Source organism: Sus scrofa, chromosome X (assembly GCF_000003025.6).
Source record: "Sus scrofa isolate TJ Tabasco breed Duroc chromosome X, Sscrofa11.1, whole genome shotgun sequence".
Classification (NCBI taxonomy): domain Eukaryota; kingdom Metazoa; phylum Chordata; class Mammalia; order Artiodactyla; family Suidae; genus Sus; species Sus scrofa.
The window spans coordinates 13,150,116-13,172,106 of record NC_010461.5 but is presented as its reverse complement, the minus strand read 5'-3'; the positions used below and the strand labels follow the sequence as shown (position 1 = coordinate 13,172,106).

The 21,991-nt window shown below is 45.4% G+C and overlaps 1 protein-coding gene across 5 annotated transcripts in view; it reads left to right on the top strand.

Moving 5' to 3' along the window:
• The window catches only part of CTPS2 (CTP synthase 2), a 130,392-nt gene that overhangs the window by 9,025 nt on the left and 99,376 nt on the right, over window positions 1-21,991 (top strand). For all 5 annotated transcript variants that reach the window (XM_021080709.1, XM_021080706.1, XM_021080708.1 and 2 more), the window contains 3 exons: window positions 4,643-4,847; window positions 12,075-12,245; window positions 16,085-16,185. In XM_021080709.1, coding sequence (XP_020936368.1) covers window positions 4,682-4,847; window positions 12,075-12,245; window positions 16,085-16,185 — 438 coding nt within the window. In that variant the 5' untranslated portion in view covers window positions 4,643-4,681. The remainder of the gene's footprint in view (window positions 1-4,642; window positions 4,848-12,074; window positions 12,246-16,084; window positions 16,186-21,991) is intronic.

The following is a 21,991-nucleotide window of genomic DNA, read 5'->3' as shown; positions in this document are numbered from 1 at the left end:
GCAGCTACAGCTCCAATTTGACCCCTAGCCTGGGAACCTCCATATTTTGAGGGCACGGCCCTAAAAAGACCCCCCCCCCAAAAAAAAACTTTAGGTAGGAAAGGGGCCGGTAGAAAAGAAAGACTTCTTGGGTCTTCTATTTCTTAAAAATCGACCTAAGTTAATCCTCATGCTAAAGAGACACATTTTGGGGTGGCAGATTTTGCTTCCCTAGAGAACAGACACTCAATAAACATTTGTGAGCAAGTTCCCTTGTGGCATAACAGGTTAAGGATCAGGCGTTGCTTCAACCTTGGCATTGTGGCACAGGCCACAATCGTAGCGAGGTTTGAGGGTTCAAGGGTTCAATCCTTGGCTCTGGAATTTCCATATGCTGCAGGTGCAGCCGAAAGAAGAAAAAAAAAAAAGTGCGCTGACTGAATCAGTGATTAGATGGCTTTGAAAAATAACAACTAACCTTGATTTTGCACTTGGGTGCTCTCTTTGTAAATGTGCACACAGCTCTAGAAGGCAGGCAGTGGTGTTAGTTCTGTGTACTACACAGGTGGAGAAAATCAAGGTTTAGAAAAGTTGAAGAAGGAATTCCTGTTGTGGCGCAGCGGAAACAATCCGACTAGGAACCATGAGGTTGAGGGTTCGATCCCTGGCCTTGCTCAGTGGGTTAAGGAGCTGGTGTGGCCGTGAGCTGTGGTGTAGGTCGCAGACGTGGCTCAGATCCCGTGTTGCTGTGGCTGTGGTGTAGGCCGGCGGCTACAACTCTGATTTGACCCCTAGCCTGGGAACCTCCATATGCTTAGGGTGTGGCCCTAAGAAGAAGAAGAAAAAAAAAAGTTGAAGAAGTTGCCAGGGGTCATAGCTGTAAGTGACAGAGTCAGCACTTGAACTCAGACGGTCTGACTCCAAAGGAGGGGCACTTAACGAAATAGAGAAAAAAAAAAAATCCACAGTGGGAAGACGGGGAAATTACCACCCTAAGACCTCCTGGGCTAGCAGGAGTGGCAAGAGATGAATATTCAGTTACTTTTTGGGTCCGCAGGAGGTGCAGTCTGCATTCTGGGTTTGGAGTAAGAAAATTATAGGCTAAATCTAGTTCTGCTGAGTGGATGGCCAGGTGGCTAGGAAGGAGCAGTGGTGGCCTTGAACGTGATCAACTGTAGGGTGTAGAGAAAGGCGGGCCCAGGGACTTGAAAGCCGCTGAAATCGCTTGGCATATATATATATATATATATATATATATATATACTTTTTTTTTTTTTTTTTTTTTTTTGCTATTTCTTTGGGCCGCTCCCACGGCAAATGGAGGTTCCCAGGCTAGGGGTCGAATTGGAGCTGTGGCCACCAGCCTATGCCAGAGCCACAGCAACGCGGGATCCGAGCCGCGTCTGCAACCTACACCACAGCTCCCGGCAACGCCGGATCGTTAACCCACTGAGCAAGGGCAGGGCCGAACCCGCAACCTCATGGTTCCTAGTCGGATTCGTTAACCACTGCGCCACGGCGGGAACTCCGGGACTTGTATATTTTGAACGGCTGCACAGTTTACTCGCCCTGTCTGGGGTCAGCTAGTTCAAATGGAACTCTAAGCTGAGATAACGCTACAGCTTTTAAGTTAAGCTAGTTTGTTTTGAAAGTAGAGGCAACTACCAAATCAGAATGGGCATTTCTTCATGCAGCACAAACAAGATAAGCAGGTAACTGACATCATTCCTACCTGGTTGCATTTGCACTACTTTCCAGGTATTTAAAAATCGCGTGAACTATAATAGAAAGTGGGATGTAAGGTTCTCGGCTTTTGTTAGTTACTCTCTTTTCTGGTAGTTGCAATTCTGTATTAATATTTGCCTGCCTCCGGGACCACCCGGGTGATGCTGTTAAGGCTCACAGTCCTGTGCTCGGTGAAATGGCGAGGCCCCTGGCCACGCTCAAGGGAGAAACAGTAGTACTCAGCGTGGAGAAAAACCAAGTAGCTCTTGGGTTTCCTGTCTGCCTCCAAAATGAAAGGGTTTGAATCAGCAGAACAGTCAAATAAAATTTCCTGTGACATAATTTCTTTTTTTCTGCTTGACTCTTTCTGCCTGATGAAAAGAATGGTTAAAGAAATGGATTCAGGAGTTCCCGTCGTGGCACAGTGGTTAACGAATCCAACTAGGAATCATGAGGTCTCGGGTTCGATCCCTGGCCTTGCTCAGTGGGTTAAAGATCCGGCGTTGCTGTGAGCTGTGGTGTAGGTCACAGATGCAGCTCGGATCTGGTGTGGCTTGTGGCTCTGGCGTAGGCCGGCGGCTACAGCTCTGATTCGACCCCTAGCCTGGGAACCTGCATGTGCTGAAGGAGCAGCCCTAGAAAAGGCAAAAAGACAAAAAAAAAAAAAAAAAAAGAAATGGATTCAGTGTTCCCCATGCTTAGTTGAGGAGGATACATTTATTACTATTAATAGTTACATTAATAGCTAACTTTTATTCAGTTCTTATGCTGTGTTGATGCAGGGATCAGTTTTGACCCCCTCTAAGGCAGGTGTCCGCAAACATTCTCTGTATAGTAAATATTGCAGGCTTTGTGGGGCCTGAGGTCTCTCTCTCCCTTTTTTTTTTTTTTTTTGCTTTTTAGGGCCACACTCAGGCATATGGAAGTTCCCAAGCTAGGCGTCCTATCAGAGCTACAGTTGCTGGCCACAGCCACAGCAACTCGGGATCCGAGCCTCGTCTGCCACCTACACCACAGCTCATGGCAACGACAGATTCTTAACCCACTGATTGGGGCCAGGGATCGAAGCCGCATCCTCATGGATACTAGTTGGATTTGTTTCTGCTGCACTACAGCGGGAACTCGTGGTGGTCTCTTTTCACAGCCACTGAGCTCTGCCCTTGTAGCAAGAAAGCTGCCTTAGCCATTCTGTAAATGATGGGCGTGGCTGTGTGCTAATAAGACTTGATTTATGGACCCTGAAGTTTGAGTTTCATATAATTTTAATGTGTCATGAAATATCCTTCTTTTGAGCTTTTCTCAGTCATTGAAGATGTCAAACAGCCTTAGCTTGGTGACCAGACAACACCAGACAGTGGGTCAGATGTGACCTGTGGGTCCTGGTGTCCTGACCTCTGTTCTGTATACCTTAGCTCATTTCATCCTCACAATCCCCTGCAAGATTTTTTTTTTTAATTTTTTTTTTTTAATTTTTTTGTCTTTTTGCTGTTTCTTGGGCCGCTCCCGAGGCATATGGAGGTTCCCAGGCTAGGGGTCTAATTGGAGTTGTAGCCACTGGCCTACGCCAGAGCCACAGCAACGTGGGATCCAAGCCGCGTCTGCAACCTACACCACAGCTCACGGCAACGCTGGATCGTTAACCCACTGAGCAAGGGCAGGGACCGAACCCGCAACCTCATGGTTCCTAGTCGGATTCGTTAACCACTGCGCCACAACGGGAACTCCAAGATTTTTTTTTTTTTTAATGTTGGCATATTTGAATATCGATGACAGAAAAGAGACTATTTTCAGAGCCATTTCAGCTTCACAGCAAACCTGATCGGAAGATACTGAGTTCTCTGCCCACCCCCATTGCCTTCCCCGCCATCAACATCCTGAACCAGGGAAGTACACTTGTTACAGCCACTGAACCTACACCGACACATCCTTATCATTCCAAGTTTGTACGTTAGAGTTCACTCCTGGTGTTACTCGTTTTATGAATTTGGACAAATGTATACTGACATGTATCTCCCACTATAGTATCATAGACTCGTTTCACCGCCCTAAAAATCCTCTGTGCTCTTCCTACTCATCCCTCCGTCCCCTCTAACCCTTGATAACCACTCATCTTTTTACTGCTTCCATAGTTTTGCCTTTTGCAGAATGTCATATAGTTGGAATCACAGAGTCTGTAGCCTTTTCAGATTGACTTCTTTCACTGAGTGACATGACTTTGTTTCCTCCATGTCTTTTCATGGATGGATAGCTCATTTCTTTTTAGAGCTGAATAATATTCCAAGGGAATGGTATTTTTTTTTATTCTGTTTCACAGATGAAGAAACAGGTACAGAAAGGATTAGTAACTTGCTCAGGTACGGCTTGTACAGATCTGTCTGACCTCAGAGCCTGATCTCTCTCTCTTTTTTGTCTTTTGTCTTTTTAGGGCTGCACCCACGGCATCTGAAGGTTCCCCGGCTAGGGGTTGAATCGGAGCTGTAGCCGCCGGCCTACATCGCAGCCACAAGCAACACCAGATCCGAGCCGCATCCTCGACCTACACCACAGCTCAGGGCAATGCCGGATGCTTATCCCACTGAGCGAGGCTAGGGATCGAACCTGCAACCTCATGGTTCCTAGTCAGATTCGTTTACGCTGTGCCATGATGGGAACTCCCCAGAGCCTGATGTCTTAAAAATGTTACCATGCCTCTGAATCGCAGAGAAAGGTGGCTTCTTATGATGAAGTTTGTCACGTGACAGACTTGGTGGCGTCAGACATGTTGCAGAAAGTATCTCCATCTTCCCGCATATTAAGAAAAACCTAGAAGATAAGACATTGCAAATATTTAGATAGAAAAAGTGCTGTGTGCCTTTTAAATTCTGGCTTAACATGCTCTCTGCTTTACTGGTTTGAGAAGTGTTTCTGTTCCCTGACCTTTAATTTTATTACCTTTCAGATTATATCTGGGTGCTGGCACCCAGCCACTCCTCTGCCAATGAAGTACATCTTGGTCACTGGTGGGGTCATCTCGGGCATCGGTAAAGGGATCATCGCCAGCAGCATTGGGACGATTCTAAAATCATGTGGACTCCGAGTTACTGCCATCAAAATCGACCCCTATATAAACATCGATGCAGGCACTTTTTCGCCTTATGAGCACGGTATGAAAAGAACCACTCTCCCCCTGTAAAGCACTGCGTTCAATTGCGGTTCTTCCATGAATGTTGGGTCATTTCTTTAGGATAGAGTTCCAGAAGTAGAGTGACGGAATCATACATTATGGATCCGTGAATGTTCTCATGGTTTTTGATACAGTTTTCAGATGGCTGAAGATATTCCAAATTAGTCCACCCTTTTGGCAGACAGTGTGTGATGATACCATTTCACTGCACCTTTTGCAGGATGGGTTATATTTTGTTTTATTTTTTCATAAAGGTAATATATTTCTCAACATTTCATTGTTAAGAGAAAAACTCAAGACAGTACTGAGTGAATTGCCAATTATATTGACAATATAGATGGGAACTCCTATACTAATTATTTTTCAAAAGGCACTAGCCCTTACATACTTTCTTTTTCTTTTTAAATTACTTTTTTGGAGTTCCCATCAAGGCGCAGTGGAAACGCATCCGACTAGGAACCATGAGGGTGTGGGTTCGATCCCTGGCCTCGCTCAGTGGGTTGAGGATCCGGCATTGCCGTGAGCTGTGGTGTAGGTCGCAGATGCGGCTCGGATCTGATGTGGCTGTGGTGTAGGCCGGCAGCAACAGCTCCGATTCGACCCCTAGCCTGGGAACCTCCATATGCCACAGGTGCGGGCCTCAAAAGACCAAAGACAAAAGACAAAAAAAAAAAAAAAAAATTACTCTTTTATTTTATTTATTTCTTTAAAAATTTTTTACAGCCATACCTGTGGCATGTGGAAGTTCCTGGGCTAGGGGTTGAATCAGAGCTGCAGCTGCTGGCCTGTGCCTCAGCCACAGCAATACTAGATTTGAGCTGCATCTTCAGCCTACACCACAGCTTGCAGCAATGCCAGATCTTTAACCCACTAAGTGAGGCCAGGGATCGAACCCGAATCCTCATGGATGCTAGTCGGGTTATCTTAACCTACTGAGCTACAATGGAAACTCCCTTATATACTTTCTTTTTAAACTTTTTACATACCAGCAGGAAAATGTACAAATCACAGTATACCATCTGATAAAATGAACATACCATGTTAAAAAGCCCCAGAGCAAGAAAAACAAAGTCCCTTTATGACCCTTCCAGTCTCTTTCCACCTGAAATGACCAAGGTAACCACTATCCTATCTTCTAACATCATAGATTAGTTTTGCTTATTTTCAAATTTTAAATGAACTTAATCTTACAGTCATATTAATTGTTTTTGGTCATACTAATTTTTTTCATTGAAGTATAGATCTTATGTTTCCTTTTGGCCTCTACCTGCTGAGCCACAGAGGAATTTCTCATCGAAGTGTAGTTGATTTCCATTGTTTCAGGCGTTTAGGAAAGTGATTCAGTTATACATATATATACACATATATGTATATATATTCTTTTTTATTTGTTTTTTGTTTTGTTTTGTTTTTTGCATTTTGGCGGCATCTGTGGCACGTGGAAGTTCCTAGGCCAGGGATCGAACCCGTGCCACAGCAGTATCAGTGCTGGATTCTCCAACCCACTGACCCACCAGAGAACTCCTGTATATTCTTTTATTTAATTTTATTTTTTATTTGTTTCTCTCGATGAATTTTATTATATTTATAGTTGCACAGTGATCATCACAACCAAATTTTGTAACATTTCCATCCCAAACCCACAGTGCATCCCCCCACCCCCTAAACTGTCTCCTTTGGAAACCGTAAGTTTTCAAAGTCTGTGAGTCAGTATCTGTTCTACAAAGAAGTTCATTGTGTCCTTTTTTTAGACTTCACAAGTCAGTGACAGCATTTGATGTGGGTGTCTCATTGTCTGACTGACTTCACTTAGCATGATAACTTCTAGGTCCATCCATGTTGCTGCAAATGCTGTTATTTTTTCCTTTTTTTTTTTTTTTTCTGTCTTTTTTGCTATTTCTTGGGCTGCTCCCGCAGCATATGGAGGTTCCCAGGCTAGGGGTGGAATCAGAGCTGTATCCACCAGCCTACGCCGGAGCCACAGCAACGCAGGATCTAAGCTGCGTCTGCAACCTACACCACAGCTCACGGCAACGCCGGATGCTTAACCCACTGAGCAAGGCCAGGGATCAAACCTGCAACCCCATGATTCCTAATCGGATTCATTAACCACTGCACCACGACGGGAACTCCTATTTTTTCCTTTTGATGGCTGAGTAATATTCCATTGTGTCTATGTTGCACACCTTCTTTATCCACTCCTGTCGATGGGCATTTAGGTTGTTTCCATGTCTTGGCTATTGTGTATAAGAACTCCTATATATTCTTTTTTAGATTCTTTTCCATTATATATTATTTCAAGATAGTGAATATACTTCCCTGTTTATATAGTAGGTCTTTTTGTTTATCTTTTTTATTTTTTATTTATTTTTTTAATTAAATTAAGTGAAATTTATTATTTTTTTTTGTCTTCTAGGGCCTCACCGGCAGCATATGGAGGTTCCCAGGCTAAGGGTCGAATTGGAGCTGTAGCCACTGGCCTACACCACAGCTACAGCAACACAGGATCTGAGCCGTGTCTGCAACCTACACTACAGCTCACGGCAACGCCAGATCCTTAACCCACTGAACAAGGTTAGGGATTGAACTGGCATCCTCCTGAATGCTAGTGGTTCATTAACCACTGAGTCACAACGGGAACTCCTATTTTATTTTATTTTATTTTTTTTTGCCTTTTCTAGGGCCGCTTCTGCGGCGCATTGAAGTTCCCAGGCTAGGGTCTGATCAGAGCTGTAGCCACGAGCCTACGCCAGAGCCACAGCAGCACGGGATCCGAGCCATGTCTGCAACCTACACCATAGCTCACAGCAACGCCAGATCCTTAACCCACTGAGGGAGGCCAGGGATCGAACCTGCATCCTCATGGTTTCTAGTCGGATTCATTAACCACTGTGCCGCAGCAGGAACTCCCTATTTTATTTGTTAATTAAAAAAATTTTTTTTTTTTTTTTTGGCTTTCAGGGCTGTACCCGTGGCATATGGAAATTCCAGGCTATGGGTTGAATTGGAGTTGCAGCTGCCGGCCTACGCCACAACCACAGCAATTCGAGATCTGAGCCGATTCTTCAACCTACACCACAGCTCACAGCTATGCCAGATCCTTAACCCACAGAGGGAGGCCGGGATCGAACCTGCATCCTCATGGGTACTGGTCAGGTTCCATACTGTTACTGCTGAGCAACAGTGGGAACTCCCTGTCTATCTTATATGTAGTCATGTGTATCTGTTCATCCTCAATTTCCAGTTTATCCATACCACGATCATACTATTTTTAATCTAATTTTAAAACCATCTACTGTGGATGTTTTAATATTTGATACTCATAAAGGCTGCACAGAATTTGTACAATAATAGGAAATAATTTCCAATTTGTGGATACTATAGACAACAATGTGATGGAAAACTTGAAAATTTATTTTTTATTTTTTGTTTTAATTTTTCTTTTCTTTCTTTCTTTCTTTTTTTTTTTTTTTTTTTTTTTTTTTTTTGTCTTTTGTCTTTTTAGGGCTGCACCCACAGCATATGGAGGTTCCCAGGCTAGGGGTCGAATTGGCGCTGTAGCCACTGGCCTACACCACAGCCACGGCAACACCAGATCCGAGCCGCGTCTGCGACCTACACCACAGCTCATGGCAACGCTCACGGATCCTTAACCCACTGAGCAAGGCCAAGGATGGAACCCGCAACCTCATGGATACTAGTGGGTTCATTAACCACTGAGCCATGACGGGAACTCCCTAAAATTTATTTGTTAAACATAAATGCCTATGTACAGAATTTCTGATTTGATGGGTAGGTATGTTTTTGAGATTTTTCAGGTTTCGTTGTACCTTTGCTGAATATTATTCTTTTTAAACTGTACTAACCTGAGCATGCATGAAAAAAAAATCCCAAAAGGTATCTAATTATTTTAATTTAGATTCCTTTGCTTTTCATTTTGTTGGTGGAATGGCTTGTTCAAGCCCATGGTAGATTGGGTGTTTGTTTGAAACTCTCACCCAGCTTCCTTCTGTGGAGTCAATTTTCCTGCCCCACTTACTCTGGACTTTGGTCATGTAGTGTGGTTAACTCTTTCTGGTTTGTTTGGAACTGTCCTGGTTTTGAAATTCAAAGTCCTACACCCGGGGAACCCTTTTACTCCTGGGCAAGCCTCTGGTTGGTCACCGTGTTTGGTGACCTGATTTCTTTGGCTCTGTGGGTTATTAGCGAATATGTCATAGGCCTTGTTGAAGCAGAACTTGTCTTTTTTTTCGTTTTTCTTTTCTCTTTTGGCCGCCCCTTGGCATCTGGAGTTCCCGAGCCAGGGATCAGATCCCAGCCACAGTTGCGACCTACACTGCAGTTACGGCAAGGCTGTCTCCTTTCACCCGCTGTGCTGGGCCAGGGACTGAACCGACATCCTGGCACTGCAGAGATGCTGCCGTAACTGTTGCACAGCAGAGGGAACTCCAGAAGCAGAACTTTTCAATGCAAGGGCATGATTAGGTTCAGTCTTCTTGTGTTTCTGCCCTCTGCTGTGACGGCTGCCTGCCCCAGACAGGGATTTCTCCTTCGACCTGGGTCCTCGAATAAGAAGACACAGGGTAGGAGTTCCCGTCGTAGCGCAGTGGTTAATGAATCCGACTAGGAGCCATGAGGTTGCGGGTTCGATCCCTGACCTTGCTCAGTGGGTTAAGGTTCCGGCGTTGCCGTGAGCTGTGGTGTAGGTTGCAGACGCGGCTCGGATCCCGCGTTGCTGTGGCTCTGGCGTAGGCTCGTGGCTACGGCTCCGATTAGACCCCTAGCCTGGGAGCTTCCATATGCCACAGGAGCGGCCCAAGAAATGGCAAAAAGCCAAAAAAAAAAAAAAAAAAGAAGAAGTTAAGATGATCAAAGTACAAAGACTTTGCCAGAGACTGGCAATTCCTGATTAACATGAGAAAGTAGAAGCTCAACTGGAAATGGAATATGGGAAATATGAAAATATTGCAGTTCCATCGTTTTGTTCTTTCGTCCTTAAAGTTAGAGATCTTTCGGACCCCACGTAGGTATCTTACGAGAGACACATTAATGAGACCATAAAAGGCTTCTGATTATGTTTGGAAGCTAGCCAACCTTTTTATGCTGTGAACATCTATCACCAGGAGTAAATGATAGAATTTCCTTGATCAGGGAGAAGTTCAGTTCTTCCAGGCTGGCTTTAGGGCATTGGACTCCCAATCAATGCCCTCAAGTGACACTCGAGACCCAGAGGCATGTCCAGTAGTCATCGCAGGCGCTCGTCGTGTGATTAAATTTTCATCTCTATCCTTCTCGACAGTGCTGTTGTACAGGTGGCTTCTTGCCCGGCTTTTAGTGGTTTTACCCAAGATGGGAATCAATGAAAAAAAATTTTTTTCGGGGGGGAGATGATTGTGGCTCATCAGGTTAAAAACCTAACTAGGAACCATGAGGATGCGGGTTCCATCCCTGGCCTCCCTCAGTGGATCAAGGATCTGGTGTTGCTGTGAGCTGTGGTGTAGGCTGCAGATATGGCTCGGATCTGATGTTGCTGTGGCTGTGGTGCAGGCTGGCAGCTGCAGCTCTGATTGGACCCTTCGCTTGGGAAATTCCATATGCTGAGGGTGTGGCTCTCAAAAGGAAACAAAAATTTTTTTATTGAAGTATAGTTGATTTGTAATGTTCTGTCAGGTTTTTTTTTTTTTTTTTTTTTTTTTTTTTTCTGGTCTTTTCTTTTTCGGGAGGAGGGGAAGGCCATACTCTCGGCATATGGAAGTTCCCAGGCTAGGGGTCGAATCGGAGCTGTAGCCTCTGGCCTATGCCACAGCCACAGCAACACCAGATCTGAGCTGCGTCTGTGATCTACACCACAGCTCACGGCAACGCCGGATCATTTAGCCCACTGAGGGAGGCCAGGGATCGAACCCACATCTTCGTGGATACTAGTTGAGTTCGTTACCACTGAGCCATGATGGGAACTTTTCTCTCAGTTGAATTAAAATTTTCTTATGCCAGTTCCAGAGTCCAGGATACTGATGCTTTGAAGCATACTGCTGTTTGTTTTTAAAATTGCTGTTGGAGTTCCCATTGTGGCTAAGTGGGTTAAGGACCTGTCGTTGTCTCTGTGAGGATGCGGATTTGATCCCTGGTCTGGCTCAGTGTGTTAAGGTTCCAGAACTGCTGGGGTGTTGCCTGCGGCTGTGGCAGAGTCCCAGCTGTGGTTATGATTCAGCCCCTAGCCTGGAAACTTCTATATACTGCAGGCGCGGCATTAAAAAAAAATTGCCTATTTAAAGTCCCAAAGTCCCTTTTTTCAAGTCCCTAAGGCCCTTTTTTTCATGTGGTATATGGTGAGTTTGGAAAAGCTAAGTCTTTTTTTTTTTTTTTGGTCTTTTTAGGGCCATACCTGCAGCATATGGAAGTTCCCAGGCTGGGATCGAATTAGAGCCGCATCTGAGACCTACACCACAGCTCATGGCAACACCAGATCCTTTACCCACTGAGCGAGGCCAGGGATCGAACCTGCATCCTCATCGCGGAGCCACAAAAGGAAATACTAGAAAAGCTAAATCTTGAAGACAGATTTCAGTAAGCATTTAAAAACCACCATAATAGAATACCATAATTTTTCTGATGAATTTTCTTTCTTCTTTTTGAGAGGTCTGGCTTTCTTGAATTAGTAGAAATCTTTCGATGTTCCAAGTACCTAGTTTTTGTTGCAGAACTCCTGTATATCCTGACTCCTTCCTTACCTCTTTCGAACATTCCCCCAGAGAGATCTGAGAGGCTGTCTTCTGAGCTTAAGTCCTCAAACATAATTCTCAACTTTTAGGTTGTGCATTTTTTTTCCAGTCAACTTATACATGTATTTATTTATTCATACACATGCGCGTTCATTTATTGTTTATATACAGATATGTATTGTCCATCAAAGTTGCCATCTGAGAATTGTTGCTGCAGTCCTGCCACTGCTCAAAAATTTTTGTGACACTCTTAGCACCGGGTTGAATCACAGAAGAAAACGAATCACTCATAAAGGCTTTCACGATCCCCGATGGATTTTCATGGGTAGAATCGTTGTTAAATTTTCCCATCAAAGTAAGGAAATGGTGATAGAGTATGGCTTATAAACAAGTCTTTTACCAGTTCTTTAATATAGTGTGCTCATCTTTGAAAAACAATCTAATGGAAGCCAATTTTTAATTGTTACATTGCCTTTTTATCCCAGGTGAAGTGTTTGTCTTAAACGATGGTGGAGAAGTTGATTTAGACCTGGGAAATTATGAAAGGTTCTTGGATATTAATCTTTATAAAGACAACAACATCACTACGGGGAAGATATATCAACACGTGATCAATAAAGAGAGGCGTGGCGATTACCTGGGAAAAACAGTACAAGGTATTATATTCCACCAACATGGGGGGGCCCGGAGTGCTGAGCCCCCCACTCTGCTCAAAAGAGACCTGAAAATGTGGAGATCCCTGTGCTCTGCAAGCTCCAGTGCTTTTCAGATCGCTGTCTCCTCCCTTTCTTTTCTTCTTCTTTTTCTCTTTTTGTTTTCTTTCTCCTCCAGTTTTACTGACATACAGTTGACATGCAGGACTGTATAAGTTAAAGGTGTGCAGTGTAATGATTTGACTTACCTACCTTATGGGATGACTACCCCAGTAAGTGTAGTGAACATCCATCATCTCATATAGATGCAAAATGAAAGAAATATAAAAAAATGGAATGGGAGTTCCCGTCGTGGCGCAGTGGTTAACGAATCCGACTAGGAGCCATGAGGTTGTGGGTTTGATCCCTGCCCTTGCTCAGTGGGTTAATGATCCGGCGTTGCCGTGAGCTGTGGTGTAGGTTGCAGACGCAGCTCGGATCCCGCGTTGCTGTGGCTCTGGCATAGACCGGTGGCTACAGCTCCGATTAGACCCCTAGCCTGGGAACCTCCACATGCCGCGGGAGCGGCCCAAGAAATGGCAAAAAGACAAAAAAAAAAAAAAAAAAAATGGAATGGATAAGCAATGAGATCCTGCTGTACAGCACTGGGAGCTATATCTAGTCCCTTATGACGGAGCATGATGATGTGCGAAAAAAGAATGTGTGTATGTGTGTGTGTGTGTGTGTGTGTGTGTGTGTGTGATGGGGTCACCTTGCTGTACAGTAGAAAATTGACAGGACACTGTAAACCAGCTATCATGGGAAAAATAAAAATCATTTAAAAAGCAAAACAAAAAATACATTAAAAAATTTTTTTCCTTTGTGATGAGGACTCTTCGGATCTGCTCTGTTAACAACTTCATGTATAACATACAGCAGCATTAATTGTATTTCCTATGCTGTGCATTACATTCCCAGTACTTAGTTTTTTGGCCGCTCCATGGCATATGGAGTTCCCGAGTCAGGAGTCAGATCCAAGGCACAGCTGCAACCCAAGCCGCAGCTGTAGCAACACCAGATCCTTAACCCACTGTGCTGGGCTGGGGATTGAATCGGCATCCGAGTGCTCCCAAGATGCGTTGATCCTATTGCACCATGGTGGGAACTCCTCTAGTACTTATTTATTTATCTTATAACTGGAAGTTTGTACGTTTTGACTGCCTCCATCCAATTCTTTCCTCACCCCTCGAAACCACAGATCTGATCTCTTTTACTAGGAGTTTATTTTTGAAGCGTAACAACCTACAACACTACGTCAGTTCCTATTATCAACATAGTGATTGCAGGAGTTCCCATCATGACGCAGCGGAAAACGAATCCAACTAGTAACCATGAGGTTGCGGGTTCGATCCCTGGCCTAGATCAGTGGGTTAAGGATCTGGCATTGCTGTGAGCTGTGGTGTAGGTCGCAACTGCGGCTCGGATCCTGTATTGCTGTGGCTGTGGCGTAGGCCAGCAGCTGTAGTTCCGATTGGACCCCTGGCCTGGGAAACTACATATGCTGAGGGGGGGCCCTAAAAAGCCAGAAAAAAAAAAACATAGTGATTTGATATTTCTATACATTTCAAAATAATCACCATGATAAGTCTACACGATAAGTCTAGTTACCATGTCATTAGACAAACCTTTTACCCTGCTTTTTTCTTTTTCACCATGCCCATGACATGCAGAGTTCCCAGGGCCAGGGATTGAACCTGAGCCAGAGCAGTGACAGCACCGAGTCCTTAACCACAAGTCTCCCAGGGAACTCCACAAATATTTTACTTTTCATTTTCCTCACATGTTTCAAGTTCATCCTCCACGTTGCTGACGGTATTTTAATCAACCTTTTTTCTCTTTTACTAATTTCATTGTTTCCTTTAGATCATATATATCTGTCCTCTTTTTCTCTTTAGCTTTTATTTATAAAATCCACGGGGAACCATCTGTTCATCATTTATTCATCACACATTTTATTGGAGCTCAGATTTATTTTGGTTTATTTTTGCGTATCCTTTATTTAACATATTTTTCTACTGTTTTCTTCTGCCTTTTCATGGATGATGATTACTTCCTTTTGAAGAAAGACAGTGTTGGGGAGGGCTGGAGGTGGGGGTGGGGGGCAGCATGATATGACTCTTTTTTCATCAACTTTTCTCTAAGGGGTATGATTCTCTTTTGTCCTTGAAGAGAGACCGGCGGGCCAACCCCCGCTTCTTGTGTGCTCATTCCATATCGCCTTTAAATCACTTTCATGTTGGAAAGCAGCTGAGAAGTAGATAAACAAGTCAGGTGGAGATCAAAAGATCAGTCCTGTTATTGCTGAAACTGCGCGGTGTGGCTTAGATCTCAGCTACGATTGTGCTTTCTAATAGTTTCCCCTCAAGTGTAGGTCTTGGGAAGACCCGCGGGAGGGAGGGCTGCTGCCTCACGTCCCAAAGTTGGGAAGAGGGCCGGGACCTGACCCCTGGTCCCTGAGCTGCCCACGCAGAGGCAGAGCCCGGCTTATCCCGCCCTCCTAGAAAGGGGTCTGCTGGGCATGCGCAATGGGCCGTTCCAAACGCACCAATCAGAGGCGACTTCCTCCCGACACAAGGTAGAGGCAGGTGAGGGCTGGGCAGGTGACAGAAGCTCCTTAGCGTCAGCTGCCCAAAGGTCAGCATTCCTGCTTGGTGCATCACATTAGGTTAGCTGACTGCATCTTTTTGTCTCTTTAGCTGAGATTAGCAGCCGCAGGCCTGCACCCCACCTAAGGTGCTCCCCGGCCTGTGGTGCTTGTGGAAGTGTCATGTTTTGGCCTCTTCAGCTGACATGAGCAGCCACAGACCCCTGGTCAGCACGCAGCCTCGCCTGCACTGCACTCTCTAAGTGGACCCTTCCCCTCTGGCTGCTGGGGTCCCCAGCGTCTGCAGCGCTGGGCCACCATGAGCCCTTCTTCCCCTTGGAGTCCAGCATTTAGCAGGCACCCTTGGCAACCCTCCTTGACCAGTTGAGGGTTTTTTTGTTTTGTTTTGTTTTTTTTAGGGCCGCATATATGGCATATGGAAGTTCCCAGGCTAAGGGTTGAATTGGTGCGGTAGCTGCTGGCCTACACCAAAGCCACAGCAACTCGGGATTCAAGCTGCGTCTGCAAGCCAGATCCTTAACCCACTGAGTGAGGCCAGGGATCAAACCTGTGTCTTCATGGATACTAGTCAGGTTTGTTTCCATTGAGCCACAACGGAATCTCCTCGCCAGGAGATTAATTGGCGTTATAGGTGTTTTCTAGTTGCATTGAAGATGGCATTTCTGCACTATTTCTTGTTTTTTTTTTTTTTTTTTTTTTTTTGGTCTTTTTTGCCATTTCTTGGGCTGCACCCATGGCATATGGAGGTTCCTAGGCTAGGGGTCGAATCAGAGCTGTAGCTGCCGGCCTACACCAGAGCCACAGCAACTCGGGATCCGAGCCGCGTCTTCGACCTACACCACAGCTCACAGCAATGCCGGATCCTTAACCCACTGAGCAAGGCCAGGGATCAAACCCGCAACCTCATGGTTCCTAATCGGATTCGTTAACCACAGAGCCACGACGGGAACTCCAGTTTCTTCTTTTTTATGGTTGGTTGATTTCGAGAGAAATGGCATAATGTTTAAGTGACCAAACCTATATTGTGTCTATAACATTAACTGCAGTGAGATGGATAATAACGTGAGAACTGTTAGCTTTTCTCATTTGCCAGGAGGCTTGAAGGTTATTTGGGAGTTCTAAAGATCCTACCACATTCATTTCTCATGACCTTGACCAAGAAATAAGCTTTTGTGCTAATTATCACTTCTTTCTACAGTTGTCCCTCACATTACTGATGCTGTCCAGGAGTGGGTTATGAATCAAGCCACGGTGCCTGTGGATGGTCATAAGGAAGAGCCCCAGATATGCGTTATTGAGGCAAGCATGGACCTTTTCTTTATAAACGTATATCCTTCTGGGTTTTTAAGCCTCTCCTCTTCATTCATTTAACAAATATGTCTAGATGGCCTCATGTGTGCTGGACACTGGGCTAGGGATTACAGCAGGGAATGACATCGATGGTCCCTGCTCTTGTGGTCACAAGTCGGTGGGCCAGATTGGCTTAAACAGGGTGCGTACTCCCGGGGCAGGCACGCAGCAGTCTGCACGTGAGGATCAGTCACAGCATGCGTTCTGTTGAGTGCTATTTGCCAAGCATTTACAAAGTGCCTTGGAAGTAGAGACTGAGAGAGGCAGAGGTGATGTGGAGGCGGGAAGCCAGTATTAGGTATTTAAAGAAAGAGCATAGTATTTGCACTTGCCACTTGTCCGCCACTTCCCTTTCTCTCAATGTGCAGAATGAGAGTAACAGCCGTGTACTCCTTATTTAAAGGGCACTTGACCTAACTGCCAGGCAGGACAGTAGAATAATGGGCATTTTGGTTCCTAGAGGCAGACTGCCCAAGTTCAGATTTCTGCCATGACCCCTGACTGGTGTATGGCTTGGTGGTTAAGGGTCTGGAACCAGACTACTTATATCACAACCCAGCTGGGTCACTTACCAGCTGGGTGACATTGGACAAGTCTGCTTAACTTCACTGTGCCTCCGTGTATTCATCTGCCCAATGGAGACAACGTTTTGAGGATTAAGTGAGCCTAGACAGTTAGTGCTTAGATTGTGTCACATCTACAGTGGGTGCTCCAAAATGATGAGCCATTATTAAGATGCTTGGATGACTTTTGGCAAAATACTTCTCAGCGTGTCAATGTATGTCTCTATAACAATATGGTAATGTAATACCGTAATAATAACATGACAGGGTTGTTATGAGAGTGAAATATGATAATATAAAAAGCACTCGGCCATGTCTGGCATTTAGGAAGTGCTCGATAAACACGTTGGCTGCTGTTATTGTCATCATCATCATGTTAAGAAATAACTTCATAAGATCTGTTTTGTTAATAGTGGAGCTGATAATCTTAACATAAATGTACTGTACTATCATATATTTTGTGCTATTATCATAGTATGGTTGATAAACTTAATATAAATGCATAATATAAGTGTGCTTTGCAAAATTTTCTCTCCCTTGGTATTTCTTCTTTCACAGTTTATGAGGAGGAGTTCCCGTCGTGGCTCAGTGGTTAACGAATCCGACTAGGAACCATGAGGTTTCGGGTTCGATCCCAGGCCTCGCTCAGTGAGTTAAGGATCTGGTGTTGCCGTGAGCTGTGGTGTAGGTTGCAGACGCGGTTTGGATCCCACATTGCTGTGGCTCTGGTATAGGCAGGCGGCTACAGCTCCGATTCGACCCCTAGCCTAGGAACCTCCATATGCCGTGGGAGCGGCCCTAAGAAAAGACAAAACAAACAAACAAACAAAAACAACAAAAAAACAATTTATGAGAAAAGAGAAGAAGCTTATTTTATAATTTTAAAAAATCAGAGTATAACAAACACGAAAAGTGCATATATCTCTTTATAAAACTTGATGAAGTTTTTTTTTAATGCCTTTTTTTTTTTTTTTTTTTTTTGGTCTTTTAGCTTTTTAGGGCCACATCGGCAGCATATGGAGGTTCCCAGGCTAGGGGTTGACAGTTGGAACTGTAGCCGCCAGCCTGCGCCACAGCCACAGCAATGCCATATCCGAGCCTCATCTTCGATCTATACCACAGCTCACGGCCACGCCAGATCCTTAACCCACTGAGCGAGGCCAGGGATCGAACCCGCAATCTCATGGTTCCTAGTCGGATTTGTTTCCGCTGCACCATGATGGGAACTCCTGATGAAGTTTTATAAACTGAACGTGTCTTCAAAACTAGGCTTGCTTCCTTTAAAAAATATTTACTGTATAATACATGCATAATTTGCAGACATAGCCAGGCAATGCTAAAGACAAATAGTGAGAGAAAAGAGAAAGGCAGGTAAGAGCTCCAGGAAGGGAGTTCCCTGGTGGCTCAGCAGGTTAAGGATCTGGTGTCATTGCTGTGGCTTGGGCCGCTGCTGTGGCACAGGTTCCATCCCTTCCACATACCGTAGGCGCGGCCAAAAAAAAAAAAAAAAAAAAGCTCCAGGAATGTTAACATCTGATATGAGAATGAAGATGTAAACCAGGGCACAGCTTGACACTCCAGCGAGGGAGACTTACACGTCACTCTGTTGATTTTCAGTTTTTAGGATCCATCCCCAATATGCATCAGAGAAACCTTCCAAACAGGAATGTATCATCAACTTTGAAAAGAGGGTTTGCGAGGTGGAGGGGCTGGACGAGTGCTGGAGGGGAACAAGGGAGAGCAGAACCTCATTGCACACTGCAAGGGTCTCCATATCCTGTTAGTACTTGGCTGAGAAAGATGCAAATGTATCTTAGGTTAGGACAGTAACCAGTAGAATTAACAGTTGAGATTGAAATCTGGGGATGGGGGCACCAGAGGGCTGTGTCCTCATCTGTCACGACAGGATGTCAACCTGCCTCCTTTAGAGGATGTCTGAAGTGCCTAAGTCAAGAAAGGTGAGCTGCCGTGGTTAACGAATCTGACTAGGAACCATGAGGCTGCGGGTTCGATCCCTGTCCTTGCTCAGTGGGTTAAGGATCCGGCGTTGCCATGAGCTGTGGTGTAGGTTACAGACGCGGCTCGGATCCCGAATTGCTGTGGCTCTGGCATAGGCCACAGCTCTGACAATGTCAGATCCTTAACCCACTGCGCCACAAGGGAATGTCAAGAGCCTTCTTAACACTGGTCTTCTCGGCTTCTCTAGCTACTGTTTTAGTTGTTGTTTGCAATTTTTTTTTTTTTTTTTTTTTGCTTTTTAGGGCTATTCCCGTGGCATATGGAGGTTCCAAGGCTAGGGGTCAAATCAGAGCTACTGCTGCTGGCCTACACCACAGCCACAGCAACGCCAGATCCTTAACCCACTGAGCAAGGCCAGGGATCGAACCCAAAATGTCATGGTTCCTAGTTGGATTCATTTCCACCGTGCCAGGACAGGAACTCCTCAAATTTTTTTTTTAAAGTTTTATTGAAGTATAGTTGATATACAAGTTTGTGATGATTTCTGCTGTACAACAAAGTGATTCAGTCATACCTGTACACACATCCATGCTAAAATTATGTGTATATTGTGAATTGATGACTAAAATAAATTTAGTTCACATCTGTCATTTGATATAGTTACACATTTTTTTTTTGTGATGAGACTTTTAAGCAACTTTCAGATATAGATTCCTTTCTTTAATAAGAGGCAAAATGGTCATTGCCCATCTCATTAATTTGCTTGCTGCTGCTGCTTTTTTTTTTTTTTTTTTTTGCTTTTTAGGGCCGTATTTGCGGCATATGGAGGTTCCTGGGCTATGGGTCCAATCGGAGCTACAGCTGCTAGCCTGCGCCACAGCCACAGCAACATCAGATCTGAGCTGTGTCTGCGACCTACACCACAGCTCATGGCAACGCCAGATCCTTAACCCACTGAGCGAGGCTAGGGATCGAACCCACAACCTCATGGTTCCTAGTCGGATTTGTTTCCGCTGCACCACGACTGGAACTCCTCATTTGGCTTTGAATAGCCCTTAAAATGTTGTTTTGGCTGATGTTTTCCCTGTTGTGTGGGGAAAGAATTAACTTAGGACTCTGGTGGTAAAAATACTGGAAGTTTCTGATGACACTGATGATAAGGAGGAACCACAGGAGAGGTATGGGACCTTCCAAGTTGGCAGAGAGGGTGCAGTGCCAGTGTAGCCCATGTGGGGGCAGAAGCAGATAATGTTTAAAGTTTTTGCCTCCTTTTTCTGGATTCCCTGCTAACTCCCAGAATACTCCCCATCAGAAACAGAAAATGTCTCCTTAAGGTTTAGGTTAAGTGCAGGCCTCTTTTTTCCTAGAAAAATTTTTTTGCCCTCAGATCCTGATGCATGTGGTTAAGGGAGCACTTACAGCCCTCACCCCTGCTAGTTTCCTGATTGCATGTTTCGTTTCTTGGGTTTCTGTAATTAAGTTTGTCATTCACTTACAGAATGAACATATATTTCTCTCTGTTCCATAGCCAGGAAACTTGAATTTTAATTAGGTTTTGTTATCTGAGCTAAAGTTAGTAAAGAATTTCTTCTGTAGCAATGAAGTCCTAAGACTTCTTAGTTTGATTCTGGTTTTTTTTTTTTTTTTCCCTGTCTTTTTTTTTGCCATTTCTTGGGCCGCTCCCGCGGCATATGGAGGTTCCCAGGCTAGGGGTCGAATCAGAGGGAATCAGTCGACAAAGCCACTGCAGCGCCAGATCCAAGCCGCATCTGTGACCTACACCGCAGCTCACGGCAACACCAGATCCTTAACCCACTGAGGGAGGCCAGGGATCAAACCCGCAACCTCATGGTTCCTAGTCGGATTCGTTAACCACTGGGCCACGCCGGGAACTTCTGATTCTGTTCTAATTATGGTAACAGGTACTAGAACGCTGTGACCCAGGCTTTACATTGAATTTCTTGACTTTTCTGTCCAGTTGTGACCATTGACCTAAACTCCCACTGCTGCGGGCAGGGCTCCAGGCTTGTGCTGGAAATCCGGCAGGCAAGTTCCTGCCCTCATGGGGCTTACAGCCTAGAGCGGTAGAGAGACAGGAAACAAGGATACAAATTAAAGAATGGCACCTGCGCTGTGTTACTAGGAAGGGCACAGACAGGGCGCTTTAGGTGGGCGGTCAGGGTCGGGCTCTCGGAGGGGGGCACAGCTTCTTGGGATGAAGGAGGTGGGTAGGAGGACCTAAGGGACCGGAAGGAAGAGCATGGCCCCTCTGAGGGCCTGGAAGGCTGGTGGGGCTCAAGCACGGAGGTGGGGGCTGGGGAGTAGGGGCATGGGAAAGGGTGGGTGGGAGCGGGAGCAGGAGATGGGATTAGGGACATCTGCAAGGGCCACATCCTGTAGGGCCGCTCAGGGAGTTTAGATTTTATTTTTAGGGAAGCATTGAGCCACTGAGGGCTGTCAGCGCCAGAGAGACATAATCTGAGTTTCAGAGGTCACCATGCTGGGGTATGACAGATGTTTTGTAAGACAGGAGCGGGTGGAAGCTGGGAGGCCGGTTAAGATGAGGGGCAGCCAGCTCTCTCTGTAAAGGGCCAGATAGTAAATACGTTTCCTCTCTGTCACAGCTACTCTCCGCTCTGCCCTGGTGGCGCCAGAGCAGCCCAAGGTCATATGTAAATGAGTGGGCGTGGCCACACTCCAATAGGGCTTCCTGTATAAAAACAGGCGGCAGCCACCCTGGGCCTAGATGGTTGCAGGAAGCCCTGCAGAACATGCTGTCAGCTTGGGTATCTAGAGTGGTAGCAGTGGAGGTGGCAGTGGAGAGATCTGGAAGAACGTTTTGGAGGTATGAGCCACTGGACTGGGGTGGGAGGGAGGATGTCTTCCAGACCTCTCACTTGCACCAGTTAATGGGAGGAGATGCTAAGTAAGCACCCAGACAAACAGGCCTAGGGCTCTAGGGACCAGGAGTTCACTTTGGGACCTGGTAAGTTTGAGTACTTACTGATCCATCTGAGATGTCAAGGGCAAGTTGCCTTCAAACTTGTCAGTGGCGCTGGGAAGAAAAGTCAGGGCTACATGGAGATTTTGCACCCAGTCGAGTAGCTGAAGCCAGGGAAGATGGTGACTTTTGGGCCTGGGCCCACCGTGATCTCTTCCTCCTCAACAGCCAGGTCGTACCACTTAGTGCTCACGGTTTACTTTTTTTTTTGTCTTTTTAGGGCTGCACCCGA